Raw genomic sequence first — 27,250 nt, forward strand, 5'->3', positions numbered from 1 at the left:
AATGTTAAAATCAGTCCTAAAAGTGTCCAGCATGACGGTGGACTGGTGATGATTCACCAAAAAAAAAAAACCAAAAAAAAAAACCAAGCAATTTCTTCTAACATATTCTATCTATTTAAAATTTTACCCAAAAAAGGATTATGCAAAATTAAGTGCTAACAGAATTTTAAGAAGGTTTTCTTTTTACATTCATGTTCTGTTTAAAACGTAGCACAAAATGTCAGACAGTGCTGCGGGGTGGTAACTTGGGAAAACTGACATTGCCCCTTTATAAGCACCGAGCAAAAGAAGAAAACTGAGCAAAAAGTATTTTTCATGACCTTGATTTTGTTCTCTGGTCATCAGGTGGTTGATCGTGGCCTGCAGAAGGTTCTGGTTCTGGAGGACGATGTGAGGTTTGAACCCAGGTTCAAACGAAGGCTTCAGGCCATCATGGAGGACGTAGACAGAGCCCAGCTGGACTGGGACCTCATGTAAGAACTTCTCTGGATCCACAAATTAGCGCCTCTGTGTGGATTAACCTTTCTAAAAGCTAAACATACTCTGGCTTCCTCATTCTACCTTCAGCTACGTGGGAAGGAAGCGAATGCAGGTGCAGCAGCCGGAGCATTCAGTGGAGGGTGTGAACAACCTGGTGGAAGCCGACTATTCCTACTGGACCCTGGCCTACGCTCTCTCACAGCAGGGGGCCCGCAAGTTGTTGGCGGTGCAGCCTTTCACCAAGATGCTCCCTGTCGACGAATTTCTTCCCATCATGTTCAACAAACACCCCAAGTCAGTGTTCACGTTGGTCTTCTCTGGTCTAAGATTAAAGCATAGACAGCACCTTGCAAAAGCGTGCAAACAATTCGACCTTTTTGTCCGACGGTGACCACAAACCTCAGCGTATTTATGTTTATTTGAGATTTTTAAATGAGAGAGTGACACAAGGTGACGCGGAAGGAAAACGATCCATAGTTTTTAAAAGTTTTCAAAATAAACATCTGAAAGATTTAAGTCAGTACTTGGTCAAGTTAAGCATACAACCAGAATTATAATGGTTAGATCATTATAAGTCTAGTTAGAATGGCTTAGTCAAAGTCTGGAAAACTTTAAAATCAACATTCACAGACACTCTGACACAAACTAGTTTGGAAAAAGAATGTAAACTTGTCAAGGTGCAAAGCTGGTGTCCCAAAACCTCTTGAAGGCTTAATTGCAGTGAAAATTGGTTCTGCAAATGATTTTATTTGCAAACATTTAAAAACCATTCATCATCTTCCTTCCGCTTCAGTTGTGCACCACTTTGTAGCGGCATATTGTGTGAATTTCCAATAAAAAATAGATAGAAATGTCGCAGCATGTAAAAATGCTCACGGCGTGAGAAGGTTTTGCCCTCACGTGACGGTGACTGAATGCAGAGTGATTTAAAAAGCGATTTAAAAACAAATGAACATTTTCATTTAGAGTTGGAGCATAGAAAAAAAAACCACAATGCTGAAGTTGGCAGTTCCTGAATGCTCTGTACATTTCAGACACCGAACAGACCGACAATCTGTTAGCGCCTGCAATCCATCAGGTGGTTGTTGTGTAAAATAATAATAAAAAAACCCAAAACATTTAAACTCCAGGAACATGCATCAATCACGCTGCCTCTAAAAGAAGCAAACACAGAAACAGAGCCTTTATTGCTACAAAAAAGCTATAAAGTATTGCAGAACTACTAATTGAACATCATTACAGTAATTATCTATACATAGAAAAAAAACGCACACACACAATCGAGTTGCTGGCCTCTGCGCGACTGTGTTACGCTGCGGACGGCGTGTAGCGTTTTAGTTTGTGGTAAACCACAGCCTCCTTCATGTTCGCCTCCTGCTAGTGGCTCTTTATACGTCTGTGCTTCTCCAGTTTTCCCTTTCTGTCCAGCACAGCTTTCCTGCTCTCCTCTCCTCTTCTCTCCTCACACACACAGGGCACAGATTGTTCTGGGGGCTCGCCGTGCCTTACGGTGCCTCGAGCAGGACAAACAATGCCAACATTTTCTTCTCCCTTCGGATTCGGGTTTTCCACTGGTGCCCTGCGTTCCTCTTCCACTGCCCACCTTCCTCCACGGCCATCTCCACCTCTCTCTTGTGTCTTTCTCCACACTTCCTCTGTGTTGCTCTAGATCTTTAAAGTGGGGCTCCACTCCACTCCGCTCTGGTCGAAAGCGCACCTTCGCCGTCGCCGTGTCACCCACTTTTCCTGCCCCCCTCCCTTTGAGGAATGTCGAGCAGCGTGGCTCTTCCTGCCGGCTGGTGCAGAGGGACAAGATTCCCATTGATAGAGCTCTGAGCCTGGGGGCTGGTTTGAGATGAACACTGTGCATGTGTGCGTGTTTCAGTGTGTGTCTCTGTGTGGCTCTTTCTCGACACACCGATGTGTGTGCTTATAAATTACTAAATAAAGAGTGTTTATTTATTTTCCAACGGTATAGAAAATAGGAAACTATAAGATCGAAAGACTATGAGGAGAATGTGTCACAAGTACGTTTCGGTTTATTCGTTTATTCATTTTTATTATTTTCATGTAGCTCACTTTTCATTCATAAATGTAAAGACTCGGAGGTGACACGAGTCAAAAGCCGTTTTGGTGTAAAAGGCTTGATTGTGTGGAGGGTGTGTGTGACTGTGAGTGTGTTATTAGAGCTGAGCTACTCGGATCTTACAAAAGGTGAGGGTTGCCGTGGTGACGTGTCACTTGTCAGTGCTCTCCTTTCGCTTCGGCTGCAACAAGAAGCAAACGTATAAAACATTTGTTGTAGGCCTTCTAATCTAAAAATGATTAGATTTAGATTTTTTTTATTGAACATCTAGTAGTCACAAAGTTTTATGAACAGTTTTGTCAGTATTGTTCAATCTTTGGTCTATTTTAAATGTTTTCTACTGAGATAAGATTTGTTTTTTTTATATATATATACTATATTGATTTGCTAAAAAAAAAAAACATATGTAAAATCTTAAAATATGTCTTTGTTGTTTGTGCATAATCTGCAAAACAATAAGTACAGTGACTCCTGGCCCCATTCTTCTGCAAAAAGAAAGGAACATGAAGCAGGAACCCCGTCCTGTTAGTCTGTGATGGCGGAAGTGAAATTCTGGGTGAACTGAATGTTTAGGTCCTGATGAGTCGAGAGTTTTTCAAAACTGAGGAAGTGACCTTTTTGGACTTGTGGCTGATTGTCTTTTAACAACAACATTACAGATTTGTTGCAATCTGCCATACTAAAAGAACACACTGAAGTTTGTGTTTTGTAATGTAAGAAATTGACACTATGAGAGGGAAACAATACTATTGCAAATGGAGAACCCCAATAAAAATCTGAAAAAAAACTGAAGTAAGGAAAGAGTTTTGGGGACAAGAAATATTAAACACCGAGACACTTTGAATCACATTAATAATAGATTAACACCATCCTCCATTGTTTCTGTCTCTCTAATCCTCCTCAGCGTTCAGTACATGTCCCATTTCGAGCCACGGGACCTGAAGGCCTTCTCCGTGGAGCCGCTGCTGCTCTATCCCACCCACTACACCGGCGAGCCGGGCTACATCAGCGACACCGAGACCTCCACCATCTGGGACGACGAGGCCGTCGCCACAGACTGGGACCGGCAGCACGCCCGCAAGACGGCCCAGCAGGGCCGCATCCGGCCCGTGGCGCAGAACAGCGTCACCGGAGACTCGCCGCCTCCCGCTGCCCGAGCCTCGCGCGACGAGCTCTGATGGATTCGGACGAGAGAGTCGGTGAACGTCCCACGTGCGCGCGCTCGAAGAGGAAACCGGTGCTGGGATACTGTACAAAGGCGTTGAATGCCAATTGAAAACAGGTGGATTGCGGCAGAAATCAGACGAGCCTCGTATCTGCCGCTCCGGGGGAAGGGACAAGGCCCGCAGATTCTGGGACGAAGGCCAGCACGACTTTCACAAAGAGCCTTATTTATTCTCCATGTGTCTCCTCGGTGAGTGTGGATTAAGTCCTGGCCTGAATGACTTTACACATGGAAGTCGGCTGACAGCATTTACATGATGTGAAAAGAAAGGAAATCAATCTTTTGTGAATTCATTTTTACGCTTCAAAAGGATTGTTATTTTTATTTAAGCGGAACAGATGTGCATCTAAGAGACTGCTGCGGAAAAAAAGAAACCTAAAGCTGACCGAAAACTTTTTTTTTTTGTCACAAAGCTGTGCATCAACAAATCTACTGTACTTATACTTAGGTTTTGCTCGCTGGTTCGTATTTGTAATTCTTACAGAACTGAGTGTGGGTGGGAGGACGGAGGCTGACGTTTTGTACCCCAGAGTCATTTTTCAGATGATGTCATGCAAACAGAAAAAAAAAATAATAAAGTATAAAAATATGCAGCGGTTTCTTGCCAAGCAGCAGGGCAGCAACAGATGCTTTTCATGGTCTAAATTTTTTTTTCTTGCAGGAGGAAGAGGATCTTTCATAGCAGGCTGGTCCTGCTTGGTTAATATTTCACGGCATTGTTTTGTTGCCACGGAAACAAACAAAGTTTTAATCAGTTCTGTTGATCTCACAAAAACATACGAGTTTGTTTTTCTCTCTAAAAAAAAGACTTTGGATTCTTCTCTTGAACACGGGCTCTTCTTTGCTGAGTTGCGCTGCAGAGTTGGAGCAATAAAAATGGCTTCTTCACTTCTCCTTTATCTGCCTCCGCAGACTAAGCGGGCAGATGTAATCTGTCTTTTTACACTCCTTCAGGTTGTTGTTGTTGTTGTACAGACATGGCGGTAGTGTTTGGACATAGTAAAAAAAGAAAAAAACCCTCCCTCAGCCAGATTAAAACTCTTGAGACAAATCACTTGTTCTTCTCTGCTGGGCTAAAATAGTCATTAACTTTGTGTATATTATTGTTTAAAGGGTTTAGAACAAGCATAACTTTCCTCTGAATGTTCCCATGACCTCCTGGGAATCTCCTATAATGAAGATAATGGGATTACACAGATGGTGGTGAAACACAATAAAAGCTTAGGCCTCCCTGTTAATTTAAGGTTTTGAGCGTGGATCGTGTAGGGAACAATCCGTCTTTGTGGCGTGCTGCCTCCTGGTGTTAGACCAGTTCTGTGAAATATGTCTCACAGTTTTATGCTTCCTGTCCGCTGTAGATGGTGCAAGATGGAAGGAGAGCGTAGAGCCACGACTGAGGGGGATTATGAGCGACATTTGCAGTTTCCTGCAGAGGTTCTCGCACACGTTTGGCGTTTTGCTGGGATTATATGTCTTAGACCAAGAAACGAGATTCACGACTTTCATTTTTAACTGTTCACAAATAAAAAAAAAACTCCCAAAAATGGATACCGGTTAAACCGCTTGCTTTCAGAGGACACTTAATTTAGAAAATGTGCAGAATTGGAAACATCTCAATGAGAACACAGCTGTTCTGCAGAAGCGTTTAAGGATTTATAGAGAATGTTGTTGAACACACAGCTTCATGGAGATCAAGGAGCACATCAGAGAGTTTTGGAAAAAAAAAAAAAGTTCTGCAGAAGTTTCAATGAGCCAGTTTGTGACAGTCGGATCTAATTACACTTAAAACACGATCTGTGTCAAAAACTAACACCGCTCACCATCCTGAACATATTGGCCCCACTGTGGAGCATAGTAGTGGCAGCGTCATGCTGTGGGGATGTCTTTCTTCTAAAAGTCCAGAAAGAAATTCAGAATTTGACAAAAGTCCACCTTCCAGCCAGATAGTGAACCTATTTACATAATAAACATATTCAAATTGTTTTTATCAAAGTGATTCAGGGAGGCTGAAGTTAAAATGTTCTGATTAATATTTAGGTTAAAATGTCAATATTAAGTTTCTTTCTGTGTGTAAAGCTTTGAAAACAAAAACACTTTGACGTTTGCAGCTGAATTATTTCAAAATGCAAAAAAGAAAAAGAAAAAAGTTTAGGGGTGTGAATACTTTTGTAACAATCTGTATACTTGGTGCAGAATAAGGGAGAAAAGTGAATGGCTAATTTGATTTATTGATTGCTTTCAGCTGGGTTGGAATACGAAGTAAAAGAAAATAAAAAACATTTGATTATGTTTAGACAAATAAACTGTGTTGAAAATACTGAGTCAAAATATATTAACTATCCTTCTATTTGTACTGCTGTGTTGCCATAAAGTACATTTTTGTTGCTGTTAAGAATTATTTGTAGGTTTCTTCCTTTCAACGCTGGATTTGAATAAACTTTTTTGTCCTATGCTGCCATCTGTTGGGCAAAGACTGAACTTATAGATTTTTAAAGTGGGTTTCAGTCGGTGTGTTATGCATGTTACTAGATGTTATTTAGCGTCGACTAACAAGATTTACAAGGTAAACATCAGTTCTACTTTACATGTAGCTTTGTTTAATTTACTTCCATCCATAACTATATGTGATTCTTCCAATTCAATGCTTCTGTGACCTGATTACAGATGAGCAGCAATAACTCTGAGGTTGTATGGTGATAAGTAGGAAAAATGACCAGAGTTTGCAGAATATATGGGAGTAATAAGTCTGTAAATATTCAGCACACCTAAGTTTTACATTCATATCTAATGTCTTGTTGATGATCAACTCATGATTTGTACTTCACTTGTAGAAACTCTCCCTCCTCAGCTCAAGTGTTTCGTTTCACAAAAAAAAAAAAAAAAAAAAAAAAAGTCGTTTGAGCAATAGTTTGAGATTTAATGTTATAGCTGATAATACAAACACTAGCCCTTACTTTTATTCATAATCATACATCTCTACCAGCTGGTTAATGACATCTGGTGTTTTCCAGGGGAAGAAGAAGAAACTGGCGTTAAGTTTTTAATTAGTTAAAGTTTTTTATGTTCCAAGCAGGCAGCAATAAAGTTTATGTTACTCTGAAAGATCATAAAAATAATTCTGCTGGAGGTTTGCAAAGGTTCACCGTAGTTAAAGATTAAATGATCCTCTTGTGCACCTTAAGCCATCAGTGATGGTTTGGCAGCAGACGAGTGTCACAAACCTGAACTCCTGTGATGCATTCAGGAACCAGCTCTGGACTACATGTCTCCATTATCAGTGATAAACACATTGGGAGCAAAATTGTGTTAGCAGACATTTTATTTTCTGTCTTCAGAATGAAATTGTGGAATAATGAAATTATGGACGTAAGAGTGTGCCTTTAATTCTGTTTCTTAAATAAGAAAACAATATTTACTAGTGTAAATAACTTCATATTGTTATTATACCTTTTTTTGTTTTTAATATTTTTTCCCCTTTTGTGTTACTTATATGTATAAGAAAGTAAAAGAAAGTAATATGTATTAGGGGATGTTATATATTGTAATGATTTACAAACGGTAGTTTAGTTTAGTTTAGTTTAGTTTAGTTTAGTTTAATTTGATGTGATAATCTTGTCACAGAATCAGCTGTCTAATCACATTAATGTTACAAACTGAGTGTCTTGATGGTTGTTTTTCTAAATTCATGTTTTTAACACAGAGACTGAAGTAACAAAATGATCCGTAGCTTGTTAGTCCAAGGTTCACTGAGCTGATGTTTAAAGATCAATATGTTTTATTAGAATAAGAAGTTGTAGTGGAGCAATACTTTACTGCTTTAAATGTATTGACTGGTTCCACTGATATCTAAACAAAACTGTGTTTGTTTCACTGTGCTTTATTGATTTCATTTATTTTTTTTAATTTTGTGAATTTGTTTGGATTTTTAGTTTTTGTTTTTTTTTTTGGCTATCTTACCATAAGTATGTATGTAAACCGTACGTTAGAGTGTATGTTAAGTTGATATTTGTCAAAGGCTAGTCCCATTTAGTTCCAGGTAGATGTCTTGACCTTTGGACAGGCAGGAAGCTTAAAGATTGACAGTTAGTCAGTAATAATGTGATTGGAAAAAAAAAAAAAAAAACAACCAACTTCACCATTGCTCTTGAAGCTGCTGAGCTTAATAACGACTTCAAGTTGCACAGTGTTAAGTAAATGTGTCAAAGTAGGTGAAGTTGCTATTTTTGTTCCTGGACAGACGCTTCATAAATGTTACATTCTTTGGCTGTTAGGATTTTGGTTTTCATTCGTGTTTGTGCTTTGACTATTCCCTTGTCCATTTATTTACACTGCCAGTGTCCCTCATTGATTAGCTCATCTGGTTCCTTCCTCCTGTAATTTTCCATCCTTTGACGTGCCTTTCTCCAGCACTAATCGGAGAGACTGAGAGTACACCCTGGACAAGCCACCAGTCCATCACAGGGCAACACAGAGACGCACAGAACAGGCGTGCACACCCGCTAACTCCTAAGGAAAATTTAGAGAGACCAATTTTCCAAACAGTCGTGTTTTTGGACTGTAGGTGTACCTAGAGAGAGCCAAGAGATGCACAGAGAAAACATGCAAATACCATACAGAAATCCAGAATTCACACACAGAGCCTTCTTGCTGCAGGGCAACAACACCACAAACGTCACTGTCGACAAAAAAGTAAGCTGCGAATTAATAACTTACAAATCCCAAAGACTCTGATCAGCTCAAAAAGCAAAGTGAGAAAATTCTCCTATTATATTTATGCTACAAGAATTGTCAGGCATGCCAACAAAAGTTAAAAAAAGAAAATGTTTTTACCCACCGAATAAAGTAAGACTCGGGTTTTTCTACGTTTCTCAATGTTACTGCAAAAAGAGATTAAAATTTCTTTCAAGGCTTTTTAGACATCTTTTGAAGAATGCCCTTAAACATGGCCTGGAGTGACCTAACCATGCAAATATGCATAAGTTTGGAACAAAAAAACATTAGGGAACAAAAGGAGAAGGAAATTATGGAAGAAACATGTTTCCCCAGCTTCCACCTTTCCCCTTGTTTTCACTTCTCTCTCAATCAGCAGTCAAGAGAAAGTGTTTGTTCTCTATCTGTGTCCTCTTCCTTCTGCTGATGAGTAACTCGTCAGTGTCAACAGGATCTTCTCAGACATCTATTGAGTGTGTGTGTGTGTGTGTGTGTGTGTGTGTGTGTGTGTGTGTGTGTGTGTGTGTGTGTGTGTGTGTGTGTGTGTGTGTGTGGTGTGTGTGTGTGTGTGGGGGGGGGTGGGGGTGTGTGTGTGTGTGTGTGTGTGTGTCCTGCAACAATAATTAGATCTCAACAGTTTTAAGTGAATATCGAAAATGTTATAAATGTTGGTCGCTCAGAGAAATAAACATGTTACTCTGATGTTGGCCACCAGAGAGCAGTAACGAGTTGATGGTGCTGCTTGGGAAGTACGTTTCATTACGTAAAGTGTTTTCTTTTTATAACCTTAGACATAACCCAGTTATGTATTGCCACCTTGTCTCAGTCTCACCTGCTGTCATGTGCTTTCAGTGGTGTAAAGTGATTAAATACATACTTCTAAGCTTGCGGTTTGATTTCCAAAATGCTGCTTTCTAGAACTGCCTGATGAAATGTGAAGAAAAATCTTAGATTTTAATTCTCTAGACACCTTTAATAGTTTCATCAGGTTTTTGTGTATTTACAATCAGTTTCTGTAATATTGCCATAAAATCAAGGACAACACAACAATTAGTTGACAATAGTTAAGTGGATGAAAGGTTTCAAACATTTTCAGACAAAAAAAAAAATAAATAAACAAAAAAGTGTTGTGCACATGTATTTAGTTTCCCTTCAGTCTTCAGATCCGTTCAACTGGATTCAAGCCTGGACAAAGAGATCAATATCGACCTAAATACCTTCTTCCACCTGTCATGTAGTGAACTGAAAATCCATCAGAGAAATTAAATTTCATTTACAGTTTTCTTTTTACCCTTCCGTGAAAGCAAAATGTGTGAATTATAAAACTAGCAGATCTCATGTCGACAACTTCCTTCACTTAAACAGTGGATCCCTGCACCTTCTCTAGAGCAACCACCGGCTTCCCCGATTAATTATCTAAAACTCCTTTAAGAAGTTTTAGTGGGCAGCACTAAAACTTCTTAAAAACTTCCTTTAAGTTTTAGTGGACAGCAACATCTCCACTAAAACTTTTTTCCATTTTCAGTGTTGTTAAAAATTCTGATCCACCTTTAAACTTTTCCACAACTTCTTCCCTGAGCTGTTTGGTGTGTCCGTCTTTATGATGGTGTTTAGTCTCTAATATTCTCCAATTTACCTCTCAGACCTTTAAAAAACCCCCAACAAAAACAACAATAGAGATTAAATTACACACACTGAAGCCCGCTTTTTACTCTGAATTTGATTCAGTACCAAAAAGTCTGAAAACAACAACAAAACAATTAGGTGCAACTTTGTGTTTGTCTCTTACATAAAATACCAATAAAATATATTTGAATGTGTTACACATTGTAAAATAATCTCTATTGTCTTTATAACCTCAATTATTTATTTTTTTTTAAGTTTGAGAGAGAAAATAGGAGAAAGAGTCAAAATTTCTGCTTGTGATCCAGGCTGTGAAGAACTTCGGTGCATAATGTGTGTAAGAGAGCTTCGGCTTCCCAGCTGTGCAAACTGATGCTGGCCACACTGAAACCGTCAGCATCTCACACGTCAATAGAGAAAAGGAAGACGAACCCAGATGCATGGAGAGGTGTAAGGATGGAGGTCTGAAATCTAAGACTTAACAAGAAAGTCAAGAATTTTCTAATCTTGCTTCCTCTCGTTTTGTAACTATGCTTTAGTAAATCCTGTCTGCCATTTGAGTTCAGATCACCAAACGGGACAATACAAAGTCAAGACTTTGGAAAACGAAGCTCTCTGCAGAAGAAAAGTCAGTGGGAGCTTCGCTGGAAGTCAGACAGCAAGTTGACAGGACAGCATGTTTACTCATCCTTCCCGCTCGTCATGTTCTCTTTCACTTCCAGCTCTCACACAGATTCACGACAGAAAGACTCACTCACTTCCTCCGCTTGCTTGAGCTGAGCCTGATTTATCCGGTTTGATTAGAGAGGCATTTTAATGCTGTATGTTTAGTTTTTCTTTCTTTCTTTCTCAATCTCAAACCATGAATCACGGCTAAATAAAAACATAGCTTAGCTTGAGTCTCATTAAATTTATGAGTAACATGTATACAGAGGAATTTTGCCAGGCTGAGTCACACAGATGTTGAGTCACAACTAGACCCAGTTCAAGTCCCAGTGAGGCTACCTGGTGCCACGGCAGCGGATCTGTCAGCAGGTAATCTGAACGGCAATAAAAAGAACAAGTACAGAAAAAAAAAATGCCCTGATGATTAAAGTACCGCTGTTGTGATCCAAAAACATGCAGAGAAATCTTTTCTTTCCAACCTCACTTACGTCACCAACATTTTTGTGAAATATTTAAGTTCGTCTTGCCACCTCACGCTCTCCACAAACGGATAGAAGGTAAAGAAAAAACTTCTAGCATGTTGCCAGAGGCCTGTGGCAAATTAAATTGGCAAAACCCCATTTAATTTAGGTGTCCCATCTACTATTGAGAGCCATTTATGTAATTTTCTTTTATTGTCTAATAAAAAATCATTTGGACATTTTTGCATGCAAGTATTTGATTTATTACTTTTGCAGTTATTTCTTATACATACTACTTGAAAAATAAAGGAAACACAGTGATTCAGCAGATCAGAAAATGATTGAAAAGTTAATCTATTACAATAACGTCATTGACTAAGTGAACAAATTACACTGAATAATTACAAACAGATGGTTTTAAAGACTTTATTTTTGTTAATGATGATGATTTTCTGCATACAGCACAGTTAGACTAAATATTTAGAAGTTTTTTATGTTTATATTATTTTATGTCTCCTGTCTTGTCATTTTATGTTTTTTTTATGTTATTTTATTACTTTGGGTGTTCAGCACTTTGGTCAGCTGCTATCGTTTTTGTTAACATGTCATAGAAATAAATTGAACATTAACTTTTTGAAGACATATTTTTTTAAATCTGACAAACTAGACTCCTTATGATGCATATAGTTGAATATGATTGTGCATTGATAAACTATGCAACAAAGTTTCTAAATGTCTTAATTATTCTCATGACTCTATGAGTTTGGAGTTTAGTCATTTGGTTTTTCAGTTTTATGTTATTGTCGTCTTTCTGTACATTCTGATCATTTCAGCATTTTAGTCTAGTAGTTAGTTTGCCAGACCTCGGTGTTTCCTTGAATATTTCATCTCTGGTCAGTGAATTTATTTCCCTGCAGCTCCTCTAAACAAATAGTGAAATTACTCACCTCTTCCTCAATTCAGTAATCACGAGCCCTTTCTTCTAGATTTCTGCTTTCATACACTCTTCTCTGGACTCTCTTCATGTTCAACGTGATTCATGGATCCTCCCAGGTTCTCTGATCTATTCTACATTCATAAATCATCTTCATGCCTTCTGACACATGCTATAAAACTCTTATGCAAGAGTAACATAGTGTTTTAAACATTTCATTATTGAAGATAAATAGGAGCACACATTTAACTAATAGGGAATTTCACATCTTTACTAGTTTGCTCAGTTTCTTTTAACAGGTGAAGACTGCCAGCGAAGGTGGGAAATATAAATATATATTTCTGGCTTAACTATTGATGAAATCACAAAGTTGAGAAGAAGTGTCTTTAGTCAAAGTCGTGTGACAACCTCTTAACAGAGAGAGTGTGACCATACAGGACGTCTTGAACGGAGCAAATTTAGGTTGTTTTGGAGGTGGTGGCGTCTCTTTTGTGTGAGGGGAATCGACTTCGGCGCCGTAATAAGAACCAGCCAAGCGTGAAACACAGAAAAGAGGATTATCTGGGACCAGGCACAGCTCCGAGTGTCTCCCACACACAAAACGCTTAAACACACAGACGCCTCACCGGTTAATGTTGTACAAGGCATGATGATGAAAAGCGACTACACTTTATTCAGGTGGATGCGAAACCCCCTCCCCAGGAAGGAACGTCAAGGTGAAGGAGCGTGGAAAACATACGCTCACCCCCCCCCCCCGCCCCCCCCACATCCCCGAGGCGACGATACGTGAAGGGTGAAACTCGCTACATTTACCTCAGCCCCCTCCAGACGGGGTTTTGGGGCCCGCCCTGGTGCTGCGCCCCTATGCGCCGCATGCGCTGCATGCCCACTTTTTGCGCCACTGATGAAAGTTGCTTCCTACCGTTGAAAGCGTTAGTATAACATCAAACCTCGCATCCTGTTTTCGCAGTAAATAAACAGCCACTGGAAAAGCAGTAAAGCCAAACCGGCATCCGTCAAAGTTATTTATTGCAAAAACGCAGGTTTTCAGCTCAGACCAATGAATGAAAGAGAATTAAAAGAAGAAAAAAAAAAACAAAGACAACGTCGGGTTTTGGTCCCCGTAAGGTCTACATATGGAGCATTTAATTACACACATGCACTTTTCTCTCTCTGTTCATGATCGTTACACATTTCTGGTAGCTTGACCTTTGTGCTGCCACAAAGCTGTGCTGCTAATCAGACTCTAAATAATTAATAACTTGGCGAGGAAGCATCGGCGTTTAATGCACACTCCCCCTTCTTTTAGTCACCTGTCAGATAAAATCAGCTGGATTTTAATCAGATTTGATTGCAAGAGCACATGTAAACATATCCCAAACACTTTTCATTAACCGAAACTCTGCTTAAAGTTTGATCAGCGGCAGCTGAGCCAGCTCTCTTTTTAAACAGTTACCATTGTTGTTCATTCTTAGAAACTCTCCACTAACATCCTTCCCTCTATCCCAGCTTTCCTGTCATTCTTTGCTTTTTTTTCTTCACATTCAAACTCTCCTTGGTCCCTGGTCTGTTTTCTTTTTTTTTTTTCTAAGGCGGGGAGGAGGGGTGGAGGGGCAGGGCCACCGAGCCATGACTCCTCCCTCCTCTTGTGATGAATGCAGGAGGTGAAAACAGAAAGAGAGACAATAGACTTTAATCACTCGTGGTGTAGAGCTGCCGGCACACTGAACTTCATGTGTGCTGAGGAGTAAGAAGGAAAAAAAAAAAAACAATAACAAAGCAAGCAGAAGAGAGTAAGACAAAGATTCAGAGAAACCCTGGCCACTGAGAGGAGGACTGACTTATCTGGCAAGAAACTTGTTTGTCCCCCAAGGAGTTGCATCTTCTCCATCCTGAGTTCCAGCAAGTGGAGAAGACCAAAAGCTCGTTCCACTCTGCCGTCAAGACTGCAGCATGCCTTGCCATCCCTGTCATCCCTGCCGCTGAAGCAGGTGGCCGCCATGATCTCCCACTGCCCTCTGGCCACCCTACTGTCTCTGCCCATCAGCGTCCAGCTCAACCACTGCCCCGACCTGGATAGCACCTTGCTGCTGGAGGGGGAGGGAGGTGTCACTCTGCAGAGGTACCAGCCTCGCTCCCCAGAGAGCAGCCCTCACCACTGGGTCAGTACCGCACCTGTTGTCCACATAAACCGAGAGTGATTGTGTCTATTGAAATCTTGTTTCCATTTCTTGGAAAGCACAGATCCTTCCTGTCTCCTTAAACAATCCGGCAGACGTTACCAGCTGTTACCAGATGCCTTGTGTTGTTGTCGCTCGGTATGTGTGAGGTGTTGCGGTTTGTGCTTTCTACTGCTTTTTGTTTTTTGTTTGTTTGTTTTTTTTTTTGGGGGTGTGGGGAGGTTTAATGTAGATAGGAAATTTGCTAGAACATGGGGAGTAAAACATGAATATCTGAAAACGAAGCTTGGAATTGAAAGCATTTAAAGATATGCAGCGAGGGTCAGCGATATCAGCTGTGTTTGTAACTTCTTCAAGGTCTGTTTGGTTAGAAGAGCTCCCTGACTTTGAGAAAGTGAAGGACAGTGATGGGAAAAATATCCTGGAAAGAAAAACAAACAAAAAAAAAAAACAGCTCTTGCTTAGTTACACTAAAATTCAACTTAATTCACTAGAAAAATCCCAATTAACGGCATGTAAACCCCTAAGCAGCTGACTTGTGATGGGGAGCATCAGCCCATCTCTTGGCTCCTTCTTGGTGACATTTTATGCATTGAATTGACAAGTCGCAGTGCAATAATTCACACTCTACAGCAATCTTTGGTGGCGCAGACTGAAGGACAGCTGGATTCGTATAAATCGGTGATTCATTTTTACCATAACCGCCGACTATTACATGGTTTCTGTGTTTTGGGTGTTGCGTCTTGCTGACTGACTTCACTTTTTCTCCAATTCTATTCTTAGCATGGTAAATGTTGACCAGTTGCCGAGACTAACATAAATGCGGCTGATGCTACTTTCAGAGCTATCATGCACGTCTTTTTTTTATTACTCTAACAGAAATCAACCTGCAGAAGCACCAGATTATTATTGATAACTGTGTGCAAGGACACACTGTTTTCCATGACCACATAGACTTTTTCTAAGTAGAGAGGGTGAAATCTGAAAACTGCCTGAAGGTCTTTAATTATTCTCTCATGAGTTTCCTTTTGATTGGAGAAAAAAATAATTAATTAACTTTTGTAACGTCCATGTAATTATCAGAGAAAGAGCCTTTTCATGTCTGAAAGAAGAACCCTGCCTGCTTCACACATCAACAGGCAGCCTTTGGTTAAATGTGTGATTTGGAAACTAAAAAATGTTTTTAGACTTTTAAAAAGTAAGAACAAGGTGGATTTGTTGGTGAATTTAAATGTACTGCAGTAAATTTAATTGTTCTTGTAACCATCAACCATCACCAACTGAGACGCTGCGACTGGGCATCACAAAGTGTCTTCTATTGAGTTTACACATTAAAGCTGAAGCATAAGTATATTTTAATTTAAAAACTAAACCCAGTCTTGACCTTTAAAGGAAGAATTCATTTTTCTTGTGACTTTTCTTATTCGGAGAACTAATGAGAGATTTTCTGATTTTCTGGTTTATCAATACGTGTTAAGAAAGAAAGAAATAAACCAAATTTTACCCCCATTTGGCATCCAAATTTTTGCCGTTCCATCCTTCCTACTACCTCTGTTTTGTCCCTTTTCATACCTATGTGCATTATTTTACGGTGTGTGGGTTTGTGTTTTTCGTATTCTTGAGTATTCCTGTGAATTATGAAGATAAATGGTCATAAAAATGCTCAAAACGCATTAAAATGTGTAGCATTATCAGGAAACATTGTTTTGCAAAGTATGCCAATTTATTTTGCTTCCACAACCATTTGGACCAGTCAGTTTTCATAAAATGTGACAGATCATAATCTCTGACCAATTCAAAATAACTCTGATGAAGTTCTCACTGGCAGCTCATGTTTATTACAGCAGCTGATCAGAGTACAGAAAACTACAAACGGGCAGGAAATATCCCCCTTTCAGGGACAAACTCAGACATTGTCCGTATTTACAGCTCCAAATTTTGTATTTTCCATTTTGTAGATGGAAAAAAAAAATTGATGGGAGGGGAAGCTCTTCAAAGCAGTTTGACGGGTTTGCACTACTGAAGAGCTGAATCTGTAGTCCTTTTCACCCCTTCCTCAATCTGAATAGGATCGCAGTTTCGCTGCGATGCGCATGTTAAGTGTTTTTAAGTTCGGCAGGTCATCCTCCTCGCTGCCTATCTGACATCCTGGCCGAAACTCGGCCCCATCACAGAGCCCCGTTTCCTCCAATTGTTCCAGGGGGCGATGAGAGTGGAGGTTAGCTGGCAGACACCCTCTGAGGACTCAGATTACTTGCATGAACTCTGCCGTACGGGGCTCATCCCCGTGACTGTTTTCACTGAGTCGACTTATCATCGCCTCCTCAGCCGGAATGACATTTTGACAGCATGATTATTGAGAGAGCAAAGCTCTTTCCATAAAGTTATGCAAGGATCCAACAGAGCTGTTGGCGGTGCTAACACGTTAGCGCCATTTGAAAAAAAAAAAAAATCCAACGCTGCTCTTCTCCACCAAATGGATCACATTTTGTGATTAAAAAGACACGTTTACGAGTTTAGCCTCTGCCCGGTGCTGACGCAGGCTACTTTGACTTTACGGGTGTCAGGTGTTTGACGCCCTCCTCCCTTTACCTTTGCCTCCTTGCAAGGAGGTTATGAAACAGTGCGAGCGACAGAGCCACTGACTTGCTCTAGTTTCTCCACGCCGTGCTGCTGGGGAAAACTGTCAAGTCCACAGTTCAGGCCAGAGATGAAGAAAGAGTGCTGAGGCGTCAGTCATTATCAGGACCGATGTCAGTTCACACAAACCGCTGGATACATTGATTCAGTAACTTGAAAGCATGAGAGCAACGAGTTTTCCGATACCAGATGCGTTGCAATTAACCAAGTGACATTAAGACACATAAGTGTGTCTTGCCTCTGAGGCTTTATTTTAAAGCCTCAGAAGTTTTTTTTTTTTTTTTTTACTACCCACTTAGAGGGCAATGTAATTAAGCCACAAGTCCATCAATAAAAGCTCCAGCAGAGGGAATATCCTCTGCCCCCTCAGCAGGGCAAGTTCAACAACCTCAGCTGGTTGGTTAGCGGAAACACAGAAGTTACTTTATGCAAAGAAAATGAGGAGAAAAAGAGAAGAAGGGGAATGACAGAGAATTTTGATGATTCTGTGTTTTCCATTGAAAGAAAGCAAGAAAGCTGAGTTGGCGCTCCTTCTTCCCCTTTTCTGCCTCGCTGCACCGGGAAGAGCACGTTTCATGCCGAGGCTCTGTGACGTCTCAGTGTTTCCAGTTCTGATGTTTTGGCTCTTTTTCTGCCTGTCATGTGTTTTGATGACTTGTCAACGATTTCAACACTCCAAACGGGGTTCATTCATCCGGATGCGACTGGTTTTCGTAACCTTTGACCTGGTTGTTTCTCGGTTTTGACACCAATACAATGAAGGATAATTGGGACGGTGTCAAAGCTGGGCAGAAACTTCCTTCTGGTGAACTCATCAATAGGCAAAACTATTTATAAACATGTTAAACTTTTCCACATACTGCTGAGCAAACTTCACTGAACTATAAATTTGATTTTTTTTTTTTTTTTAGCAGTGTAGAAACATCTTTTGTCTTTTCCGCTTTATTTTTAAGCTTCTGCCCACTTCCAGCCAGAGAACAATGTGATTCAGCTTCGGACAATAAATCATGAACTACTTTGTTTTGTCCTCTTAGTAAAAAACCTTAAGCTCATTCAGATGGAGAACATCTGTAAACATCACTTTTTAAGTCTTGCCACAGATTCTCAGTTATATTTACAGATGTTTACTAGCTGCATTTGCTTTGATATAAACCACTGGTTGTATTTTTAGTGCTTAATCCATCAATCCATATTCCACTGTTCAACTTTGACCAGTTTGCCTGCACCTCAGGAACTAAAGCTTCCCCCACAGCATAGTGCTGCCACCATCCTGCTTCCTTGTGTAATACGTGTCATTTTTATAGAGCCACCATTTTATAGATATATTCTAATCAGGGTATTTTCTTTCTTTTTTCCTTTTCTTTTTGCTGAAAGAAATATGTAAAAGAAAGGGAAAAAAACTAACAAAAACAATATCTCAAAAACATCAATGATATATTAGATTACTTTAATATCATGACAATACAACACTTTCAATAAAATAATCATTCAATAAATTAATTCCATAAATTTAAATAAACTATCATCAGGTGGACTCTGTTTGTTATTTTTGTGACTTCTGGTTGCGGTGGACTTTCATTAAGGCTTGACAAAGTTCGCAAACATCCATTTCAAGTCGTGGAACAGTCGAGGTCTTTTTTTCGTTTTTGGAAATCTCTGCTGTTTCTCATGTTTCAAACCGCGCCATTGCCAAAGCATGACCTTCTTAATCAGTTGAGCACTTTAGATGCTGTTTAGTCTCTCCAAGCGACCTCCTGCCTGTAAAGCCGTCTCTGCGCCTGCGGCTCGGCAGAGGTCGCGATCCTGGACCTAATTAGTTCATATAACAGGACTGGTGTGAAAAGTCAATGCTGCTGACACTGTCGCTGTCGCCCCCATGTTGTCTCAGAGCAGCAACACAACACCAGCAGCTCCCTTAACTGGGGCAGAAATTCATTGCACCATATGGCAGTGCTAGTGCTCTTGATGGCGGCACGTGCAACTAAGTGTATGTGTGTGTTTCATGGCTTGATGGCTACATAAAAGGATCTGGGTACGTGTGTGTGTATGTGTGTGTTGCGGGGAGGAGGGGGTTATGGTTAGGTGTCCCCTCCCAAACACATGCACACACTTAATTCTCTCTCTTTTCCCGCTCAGGCAGCACATGCAGCTTTAGCCAGGACGCATGACTGGGATCAAGCTGCCACTGCTAAGATTTTTTTTTTGTGTGTGTGTGTGTGTGCTCAGGACTTGTGTTGCGCTCTTTTTAATGCGACTGCTCAGCATTCAGTCAGTGCCCGTGTCAGCAGATGCCCATGAATAAAAAAATAAAAAAAAACCTTCCTGCGTCATAAAAAGGATGTAAACAGAAAAATGCAGCGCAGGAAATCCAGCCATGCATTAGTTTTGTTTCGCTTTATGTGCTGTTAAAATTTTAGAGCATGTCACATTTTGGTCAACGCTATGGTAACGGCTGTGTTGTCGACGCATGTTTCTGTGCCACAGTTGAATTACTGCCCTCTTTCTGCTGCGTTATGGCCTCCGTCTGCGCTTGGCTGCAGTTTCATTTCCTACAGTGATCATGAGCTGAGTAAACAAACGGTTTAAGAAAAACCCCAGAACTCCATGATACTTAATGTTTAAGAAAAAAAAAAAAAAAGTTTTAGCACGTTTCCTCTTGCTACATTTGTGTGTTGCTGTGGTTTTCCAGTGTTTTGAGTTTTACAGTGGCAGCGGTCGTCGCTGGCTTGCTGCTCGTTTGATTGACGCCGTGTGTTATTATTTTTTTGTTGTTGTTGCGAATGTGACAACTTCGGGTCTGGATCTACTTGCTGGGCAACAGATGGTCCAGCTCTCATTAGCTGACGGGGTCAGACAGACAGACAGACAGACAGACAGACATCCAAGCCAGTTCAGGCCGATTCATTCCAGGCTTAGCAGGGCTTAGATTCAAGGGGGGTCAAGGCTCGAGGGCTCATGCGGGGGAAGGGTTTTCTGGAACCGTTTAGTGTTTTTTTTTTTTTTTTTTTTTTTTTGGCAATTCCTCTAAATACAAAAAAAAAAAAACTCTAAACTTATCACCATCTGAATCACCCTTGAATCCTCCTAGGTTTTCAGCCCACGCAGAGTCTGAAAAACATGTTTTATTTCAGTTTTATTTAAGCTCAGCCTCATTTTGGCAGCTGTAAGAATAATGCAACACCTGGACTTAACATTTTTCCTTTAAGAGCGCTTCCATGTTGAGCTCGGAGGAGGAGCAGGAGAAGAAGAAGAAGAAAAAGAGGGGAGTAGGAGGGGGGGCTGTCTGCAGTTTTGGACTTTACTGGAAACCAATGATGTCACCCAACCAGAGACAGCTCAACAACAGCTCGGACAAAAGATCTAAGGGGAGTAAATAGAGACGTGACATAAGAGTGCAGAGGAGAGAGAGAGGCAGAGTGAGCTTTAATGCAACTCCTTCAACAAAAAGTTCATTCGACCGAGACTGGGGCAGAAGGAAATAAAAGGAGGACGCAAATCCAGATGGTCTCAACTTTTAATCTTGCAGCGTTTTGTTTATTCATGCACTCTCCCTACCCCGCTGATTATCTTTCACTTAAATGCCCCATTTCAGCTTTAACTGTCTCGTTTGTAAAGTCTGTGAAGCTAAAACATATCACCCTGAGTTATAACTCCAGTGCTCTTTTTCTCTCCCCTCCCGGCCTGCTCTCTCTAAAATCTCTGCTGACTCTGGGTAAACACTTTGGTTTATAAACTCTGCCCTCTACTGGGAGGCATGCTTTTAGCAACCCAAAGTCATCAACCACATGCAAACATTCCGACCAGAAGCAAAGGCATCATGCATATTCCTTTGCATACACACACACACACACATACACAGACACAGACACACGGGATTTAAACGATTTGAAAGCAGAGATTATTTCAGGAGTGCGCATCGTTTCGAGGTGTAACAGATTTTCCCTGACAGATACTTCCCGTTCTCTCGCCTTCCTGTTTGAAATTGAGGAATGATTTGTTCTCTCTCCGAGGCAGGGAGAGATTGTCCAGTTGCGTCACTCTTGTCTTCCGGTCAGCGCGGCTCTTCTCGGTTTCTGTTTGAGCTGTGAACAACTCGGTCTCTCACTCCCCAAACTTGAGATAATGTTCTTTTCGAGCTAATCTCGACAGTAGTGTGCTGCACTTTGTCGGATACATGACCTCCTTATCTCGTACATAAACAGAGATGCTACAAGGGCAGCTCGGGATTCTCACAGTTGCTGTCTTTGTCTTTCTTTCACTCAAGCATCCCTTGCTTTTGCTGCTGCTGCTACCTGCTCCTCTGTGCCTCTTTCGGGTCTCCTTTGCTTCCCCCTCATTGGTCAGTTTTTTGTGACCTCGCTTTCAGGCCAGCAGAAAGGCTCCCGAGCCGGTCAGGTATGAGGACAGCAGCCTCGCTGGAGTCAGGAGGCTGAGGGCAGGAAACGGGAGATTTCCTGGAATGTGCGTTACCCCCCTGCCCCCCACTGTGGTGCAATAACAGCGCTCGCTGTGCTCCTCCTGTTTATGTCCCCTTTCTGTGGGTGTTGTAGCTCACGGTGCCGTCCGTGGAGCAGAGGAGAGAGCACTTGAGAGGCCGGATAATGGCAGGACTCCTTTGATGAGTAATTCTAAGAAAGGATCCGCTCTGGTCAAGGACTTTCCTGAGTGGAATTACGTCACTAGGCATCCACAGAGAGGGAAAACCTTGGACAGGGAAATGGTCTGAATTACAATGCTGGATCACTGCTGGGCTTTAAAACATCCAACCTCACTGAACCCTTTGGCTTTTAGCAGTTAGAGACAGACTGAGACACAATTTATAGAGTGATGTTGTATAATATTGAATTATCCGTCCACCCATTTTTTTACCTTAAAAAAGTGCTGAAGGAAGAGAATGAAGACGAGAAGAAAACGATACAGCTATAAATCCAATGTTATACGTTCTCCTTTGGAATAATGTAGGGATTCTCTTATAGCAGTGTTTCTCAACCTTTTTTGGGCCAGCACCCCCCTAGCCTTTATCCAGGTCCCTCACCGCCCCCCACCAAAGAATTTGTAGGCTACTTTGCACTGACTATTATTTTATTATTAATATTACTATCACTATTGTAGATGTTTTGATTTTTATGCTTGTTTCTGTATTTATCATCAAAAATAATTTCCCAGAGATCAAAAAAGCCATGAGAATAGAAATTATTTTCACAGCTGTCTACGAAAAATGCAATGAACATTCAAGTTAAAATCAGTAGGTCTAACAGCAGCCAATCAGACTGGAAAAAATATTCTTATTTTGTGCCATTTTCTAGTTGTTAAATATTCCACAAAATGAACAGATAAGATGTGCAACATGCCAGTTTAAACTTTGGACTATTTGTAAACCGACTGAGCTCTGCAACATTAAAACATGGATAGAACTGTAACTACATTAATCATAGCTCTTCTTCTCTTCAGTGTTTGTCTGTTTCTGGTGGTGCAGCTCTGTGCTGCCTTCAGGAGAATGGGACATTAGAGTATCATTCATAAAACTTCGCCCACATCGCATTTATTGTGCAAACCAGTGCTGTCATTGGAAAAACAAAAGTTCCAGGTCCTTTTAATGCCATACAAATATGAGACAGAAACATGGATTATATCTTCATATAGACCTGTCTATTGATTTATAGATTAATAGTTTTACTGGACAGAAATTACAAAGAACAAATCTGGTTCTTAATCTAATCCTAATGAGTCAAATTGAAAGTATCATGGAGTCATCAGCCTCATGACATCAACACTGACATGAAAATTAATATTGAAGAAATAAATATATCAAATCTAATTAAAACATAAATAAGTGATAAGTTCTTTACTGTTATGGTCTGTAAGATATATTTATTCTCAGTATTAGATATGGTCTCAACAAACCCATGGCACTTCAACAATATTATTTTACCTTTTATCTGGAAATAGTGTCTGTTTATTCTTGCCATACATCCTCTGTATTAAGTATTGCTCCAAAGGTCTTGCCATACCAGTTTATTCCTCTGTTTATTCTTGCATTTTGTTCTTCATTCATTCCCATTTAGTTTCCTTTGATTAGTATCATCCTCTCTTGGTTTATTGCTATGTCCACTTTAGTTTCTTTCCTGTTGCTAGATTTATTTTATCGTTTATTGACCATCATTAATCTTCATCCATCACCTGCTGCGCCGCCTAATCGTCATGTGTTTCACATCATGTGTTGATTTTTCACTGTTCAGGGTCGGATTCTCTGTTTTTATGCCATAATTCACATCTAGTTCGTCGCTCCGTTTTATGTCCCGCTTCTCCTGTTTCAGAGTTTTGCGCAATGTGCACCTCGGGTTTTTTTTTTTTTTTATCCTGAGGTGCAGGGGGGTCGGGAAGCGTATCGATGGGGAAAAGGCAGACTGACATAAACCTTTTAAAACAACGGAAACAATTTCGGTATTCTGATTATTGAAATTTAAAAGTGCGGGGGAGATCACGTGGGTACGGACCAAGATGGACGCTTGAGGCTCTTCTCCGCTCCAGGCTAAAAATAATTTTACATCTACCTCCAGTTAAACTCGTTCTTATCTACTTTGAAACATTCCGGGGATGCCTCGAACACAACGTGAAAAAGATTTCCCTATTTTTTCCCCGTCGGGCTCCTCCACCAGGAAGAAAACCGTTCCGAAAGATTCAAGTCAGGGTGAGGTCAGTGCTAATGTCTCGGAGCTAGCCGACCAAACTACAATGGAGCTGATATTATTTGAGGTAAAGTCGTTGGCCTCCCGGATGAAAGATATGGATGCATCCATAGGCACCCGACTCGATACTATTGATGTCGCATTGGGCGATTTAAAGACTTCTGTCGGTTCGGTCGAGAGCTCCCTGTCGCTGCTTTCTAGCAGAGCGGCGGACTTGGAAAAGCGCATGGAGGAGGCCGAGGGGAGAATCTCCGGGACAGAGGACAACCTCGGCGCCTATGGGACAAGCATAGCCACCATGGAGAAGATAGTGGAACAGCTACAGCTAAAAATAGATGACCTGGAGAACCGTGGTCGGCGTAAAAATTTAAAAATCATTAATTTACCAGAGAAAGTAGAGGGCAACACTCCGCTTGTGGACTTTCTCCAAGAAATGCTACCGACCTTGGTCGGTTTACCAGCTGAGCACCCAGCATTGGAGATCGAACGGGCCCACAGGGCTTTGGCTCCTGCTCCGGCCCCGAATAAACCACCTCGAAGTATCCTGGTCCGTTTCTTGAGATATTCGCACAGAGAGGCTGTGCTTAATGCAGCAAAGAAGAAGCGTGACATATTCCATGGCGGCTCCCAACTGAGATTCTACCCCGACCTGTCGGCGGAGGTCCTGAGGAGAAGGCGAGAATTTGGTGCTGTGGTGAAGGAGCTGATCCGCCGCGACAAATACCGTGGATTCGCTTATCCCGCTCGTCTCAGATGTCTTCATGAGGGGCGAATCCGTTTTTTCGATACATCTGAGGCTGCCGCTGCATTTCTGGACTCGCTTAAATGAGGTATCCTGTTTATTATTGTTTCTTTTTTCCTGCTTTATTCAGGAAATTTGGAGGAAGATGGACTTTATACCCGCGCTGAGACCTAAAAACATTCTCGTTTTTTCTTCTTTTTGAACTTATTATGTTGGGAGGCCTCTCAGCGTGGCTAGATTTTTTCATTTTATTTATTTTCTTTTTATTATTCTTTTTTGCCTGGACCACGGATGGTGTTTTGAGCATCTGGTTGTCGCTGTGTTCGAACCTAGAACCGGGAGTTGTATGCTGTTTGGAAACGTTAGTGACATCTTTTTGGGTTGTTCTTTTCTGTCGTTTGGGGACAGGATAGGGGAGGGTGAACGCTGCTGTTTGCAGATTCAGTATTTCATTTATTTTATTTGTTTTTATGTTAAATGTCAGGAACTTAGATGTGTTTTTTTTCTTTTCTTTTTTTTATATACAAATGTCTATGCACAGCCCAACCTATTCAAATATGACACCCAGTGTTTAAGAACTGTTCTCTGTCCTTATAGTTTGTATGTCTGGCTCTCTTAGGATTGTTACCTGGAATGTACAGGGACTGGGTCATGTGATCAAAAAGAAAAAGGTTTTGACTTTTTTGAAAAAAAATACACTCGACATAGCATTATTACAAGAAACTAGGTTATCTGCTACAGAACATTTGAAACTTAAAAGGGACTGGGTAGGTAATGTATATTTTTCCGCCCATTCACAAAACAAGAAGGGTACGGCCATTCTCATACATAAGAATCTTCCTTTTATTCTGGAGCATGAGGAGAAGGATTCAGAGGGGAGATTTATTCTAATTACAGGGTCGATCCATGGACAACATATAACTATTCTCAATGTATATGCTCCTAATGATGACTCGCCCCAGTTTATATCACGAATGATCTTATTGTTTAACCATCATTGCAAAGGAATTGGCTTTCTGGCTGGTGACTTTAATTGCGTAATGAACGCATCTCTGGATAGGTCCTCCGCTGCGAAATTGCCGAACCCGAAAGCTTCAGCTGTCCTGAAAAACTTATGCACAGATACTGGTTTGATAGATATTTGGCGACACCTACATCCTAAAACAAGGGACTATACATTTTATTCACATCCCCATAACTCCTATTCTAGACTGGATTATTTTTTTATCCCCAAGTCGCTTTTACATTTAGTTCAAAGTTGTAACTTAGACCCCATAGTCTTGTCAGATCATGCACCAGTATTTTTAAGTGTTGATCCAGTATTACGTATGTCTAGAACTTTTACTTGGAAATTCAATACCTCCTTTTTAGATAATGAACCCTTTCGCAACTTTGTCCGGAATAACTTATTGCAGTTCTGGCTTGACAACAAAGAATCTCCTGTATCTTCTGCTATGATCTGGGATGCAGCAAAAGCTACTTTGCGCGGCTATCTTATCTCTTACTGCTCTCACCAAAAAGCGGCTCGAGCGGAGAGAAGAAATAACCTTGAAAAAGAGGTGATTCGACTAGAACAAATACACAAACAATCACCAATATTATCAAATTTAAAGGCACTAATGGCTGTTAAATCTGAGCTTAATATAGACTACACCCGCCAAGTTCAGAAACTACTACTTTATACTAAACAGAAATACTATGAATTTGGTAATAAGCCCAGTCGCATGCTTTCTCACTTATTGAAAAACCAAAACAATAGTCGCTTAATCAATATGATAAGAACGCAAAACGAAGACGTTTCATATGACCCTAAAATCATTAACAGCACTTTCCGGGATTTTTACACATCTCTATACAATACAGACATGGCTGACCCGGAAGATATCACCTCCTATTTGAGCAATATATCTCTACCCTCTGTCACGGGAGAGGATCGGGCCTTTTTAGATGCTGCAATCACCCCGGAGGAAGTTTGGGCTGCAATTAAATCTATGCCAAACGGAAAGTGTCCTGGACCTGACGGGTTTCCATTGGAATTTTTTAAATCATTTTGGCCAGAGATTCAACCAATATTAATGCCCGCTGTTAATGACATTTTGAGGAACGGCATCCCCCCCTCGTGGAGACACGCTTCCATCAGTCTTCTTTTAAAAGAAGGTAAAAGTCCCCTGGATTGTTCCTCCTTCAGACCTATTAGTTTGCTTAACGTTGATTATAAAATTGTAGCAAAAGTATTGGCCCGGAGATTGGAAAATATCCTCCCTAAAATAATAAACCCAGATCAGGCAGGTTTTATAAAAATGAGATATGGCACAGACAATATACGACGCGTTCTTAATGTTGTTCAGTATCTTAACACTCACAAAAAGCCTGCAGTAATTGTTTCCCTTGATGCCGAGAAGGCCTTTGACCGAGTTGAATGGCAGTTTCTTTTTCAGGTGTTACATAAATTCGGCCTGGGCCCAAATTTCATCAACCTGGTTAAAAGCTTTTATTCAGACCCAACAGCCTCAGTTAACACAAATGGCTTGATGTCTGAGCCCTTTAAGATTCATAGGGGTTGTAGGCAGGGGTGCCCCCTCTCACCCTTACTGTTTACATTGTTTATAGAACCTCTGGCCGAGATTATCAGGACTAATCCAGATGTATCTGGAATCAATATAGGCGGTAGGAATCATGTAATTTCACTATTCGCAGATGATGTACTTCTATATATGTGCAATCCCGAGAAATCAATTCCAGCCATCTTGGAATCTATGGCCACGTTCAGCGCTTTGTCAGGATACAAAATCAACTTGGGAAAGTCTGTCGCCA

The 27,250-nt window shown here is 40.7% G+C and overlaps 2 protein-coding genes across 2 annotated transcripts in view; both read left to right on the forward strand.

Moving 5' to 3' along the window:
* The window catches only part of colgalt2b (collagen beta(1-O)galactosyltransferase 2b), a 28,762-nt gene extending 20,701 nt beyond the window's left edge, over positions 1-8,061 (forward strand). Inside the window, exons 10-12 of the mRNA XM_015009108.2 lie at positions 346-473; positions 568-774; positions 3,471-8,061. Coding sequence (XP_014864594.1) covers positions 346-473; positions 568-774; positions 3,471-3,744 — 609 coding nt within the window. The 3' untranslated portion in view covers positions 3,745-8,061. The remainder of the gene's footprint in view (positions 1-345; positions 474-567; positions 775-3,470) is intronic.
* A 5,023-nt stretch (positions 8,062-13,084) lies between these two features.
* rgl1 (ral guanine nucleotide dissociation stimulator-like 1) overlaps positions 13,085-27,250 on the forward strand; it is a 35,048-nt gene continuing 20,882 nt past the window's right edge. Inside the window, exon 1 of the mRNA XM_015009101.2 lies at positions 13,085-14,347. Coding sequence (XP_014864587.2) covers positions 14,186-14,347 — 162 coding nt within the window. The 5' untranslated portion in view covers positions 13,085-14,185. The remainder of the gene's footprint in view (positions 14,348-27,250) is intronic.

The sequence above is a fragment of the Poecilia mexicana genome, unplaced genomic scaffold (assembly GCF_051168715.1).
Source record: "Poecilia mexicana isolate PSO_F unplaced genomic scaffold, ASM5116871v1 scaffold_4, whole genome shotgun sequence".
Lineage (NCBI taxonomy): Eukaryota > Metazoa > Chordata > Actinopteri > Cyprinodontiformes > Poeciliidae > Poecilia > Poecilia mexicana.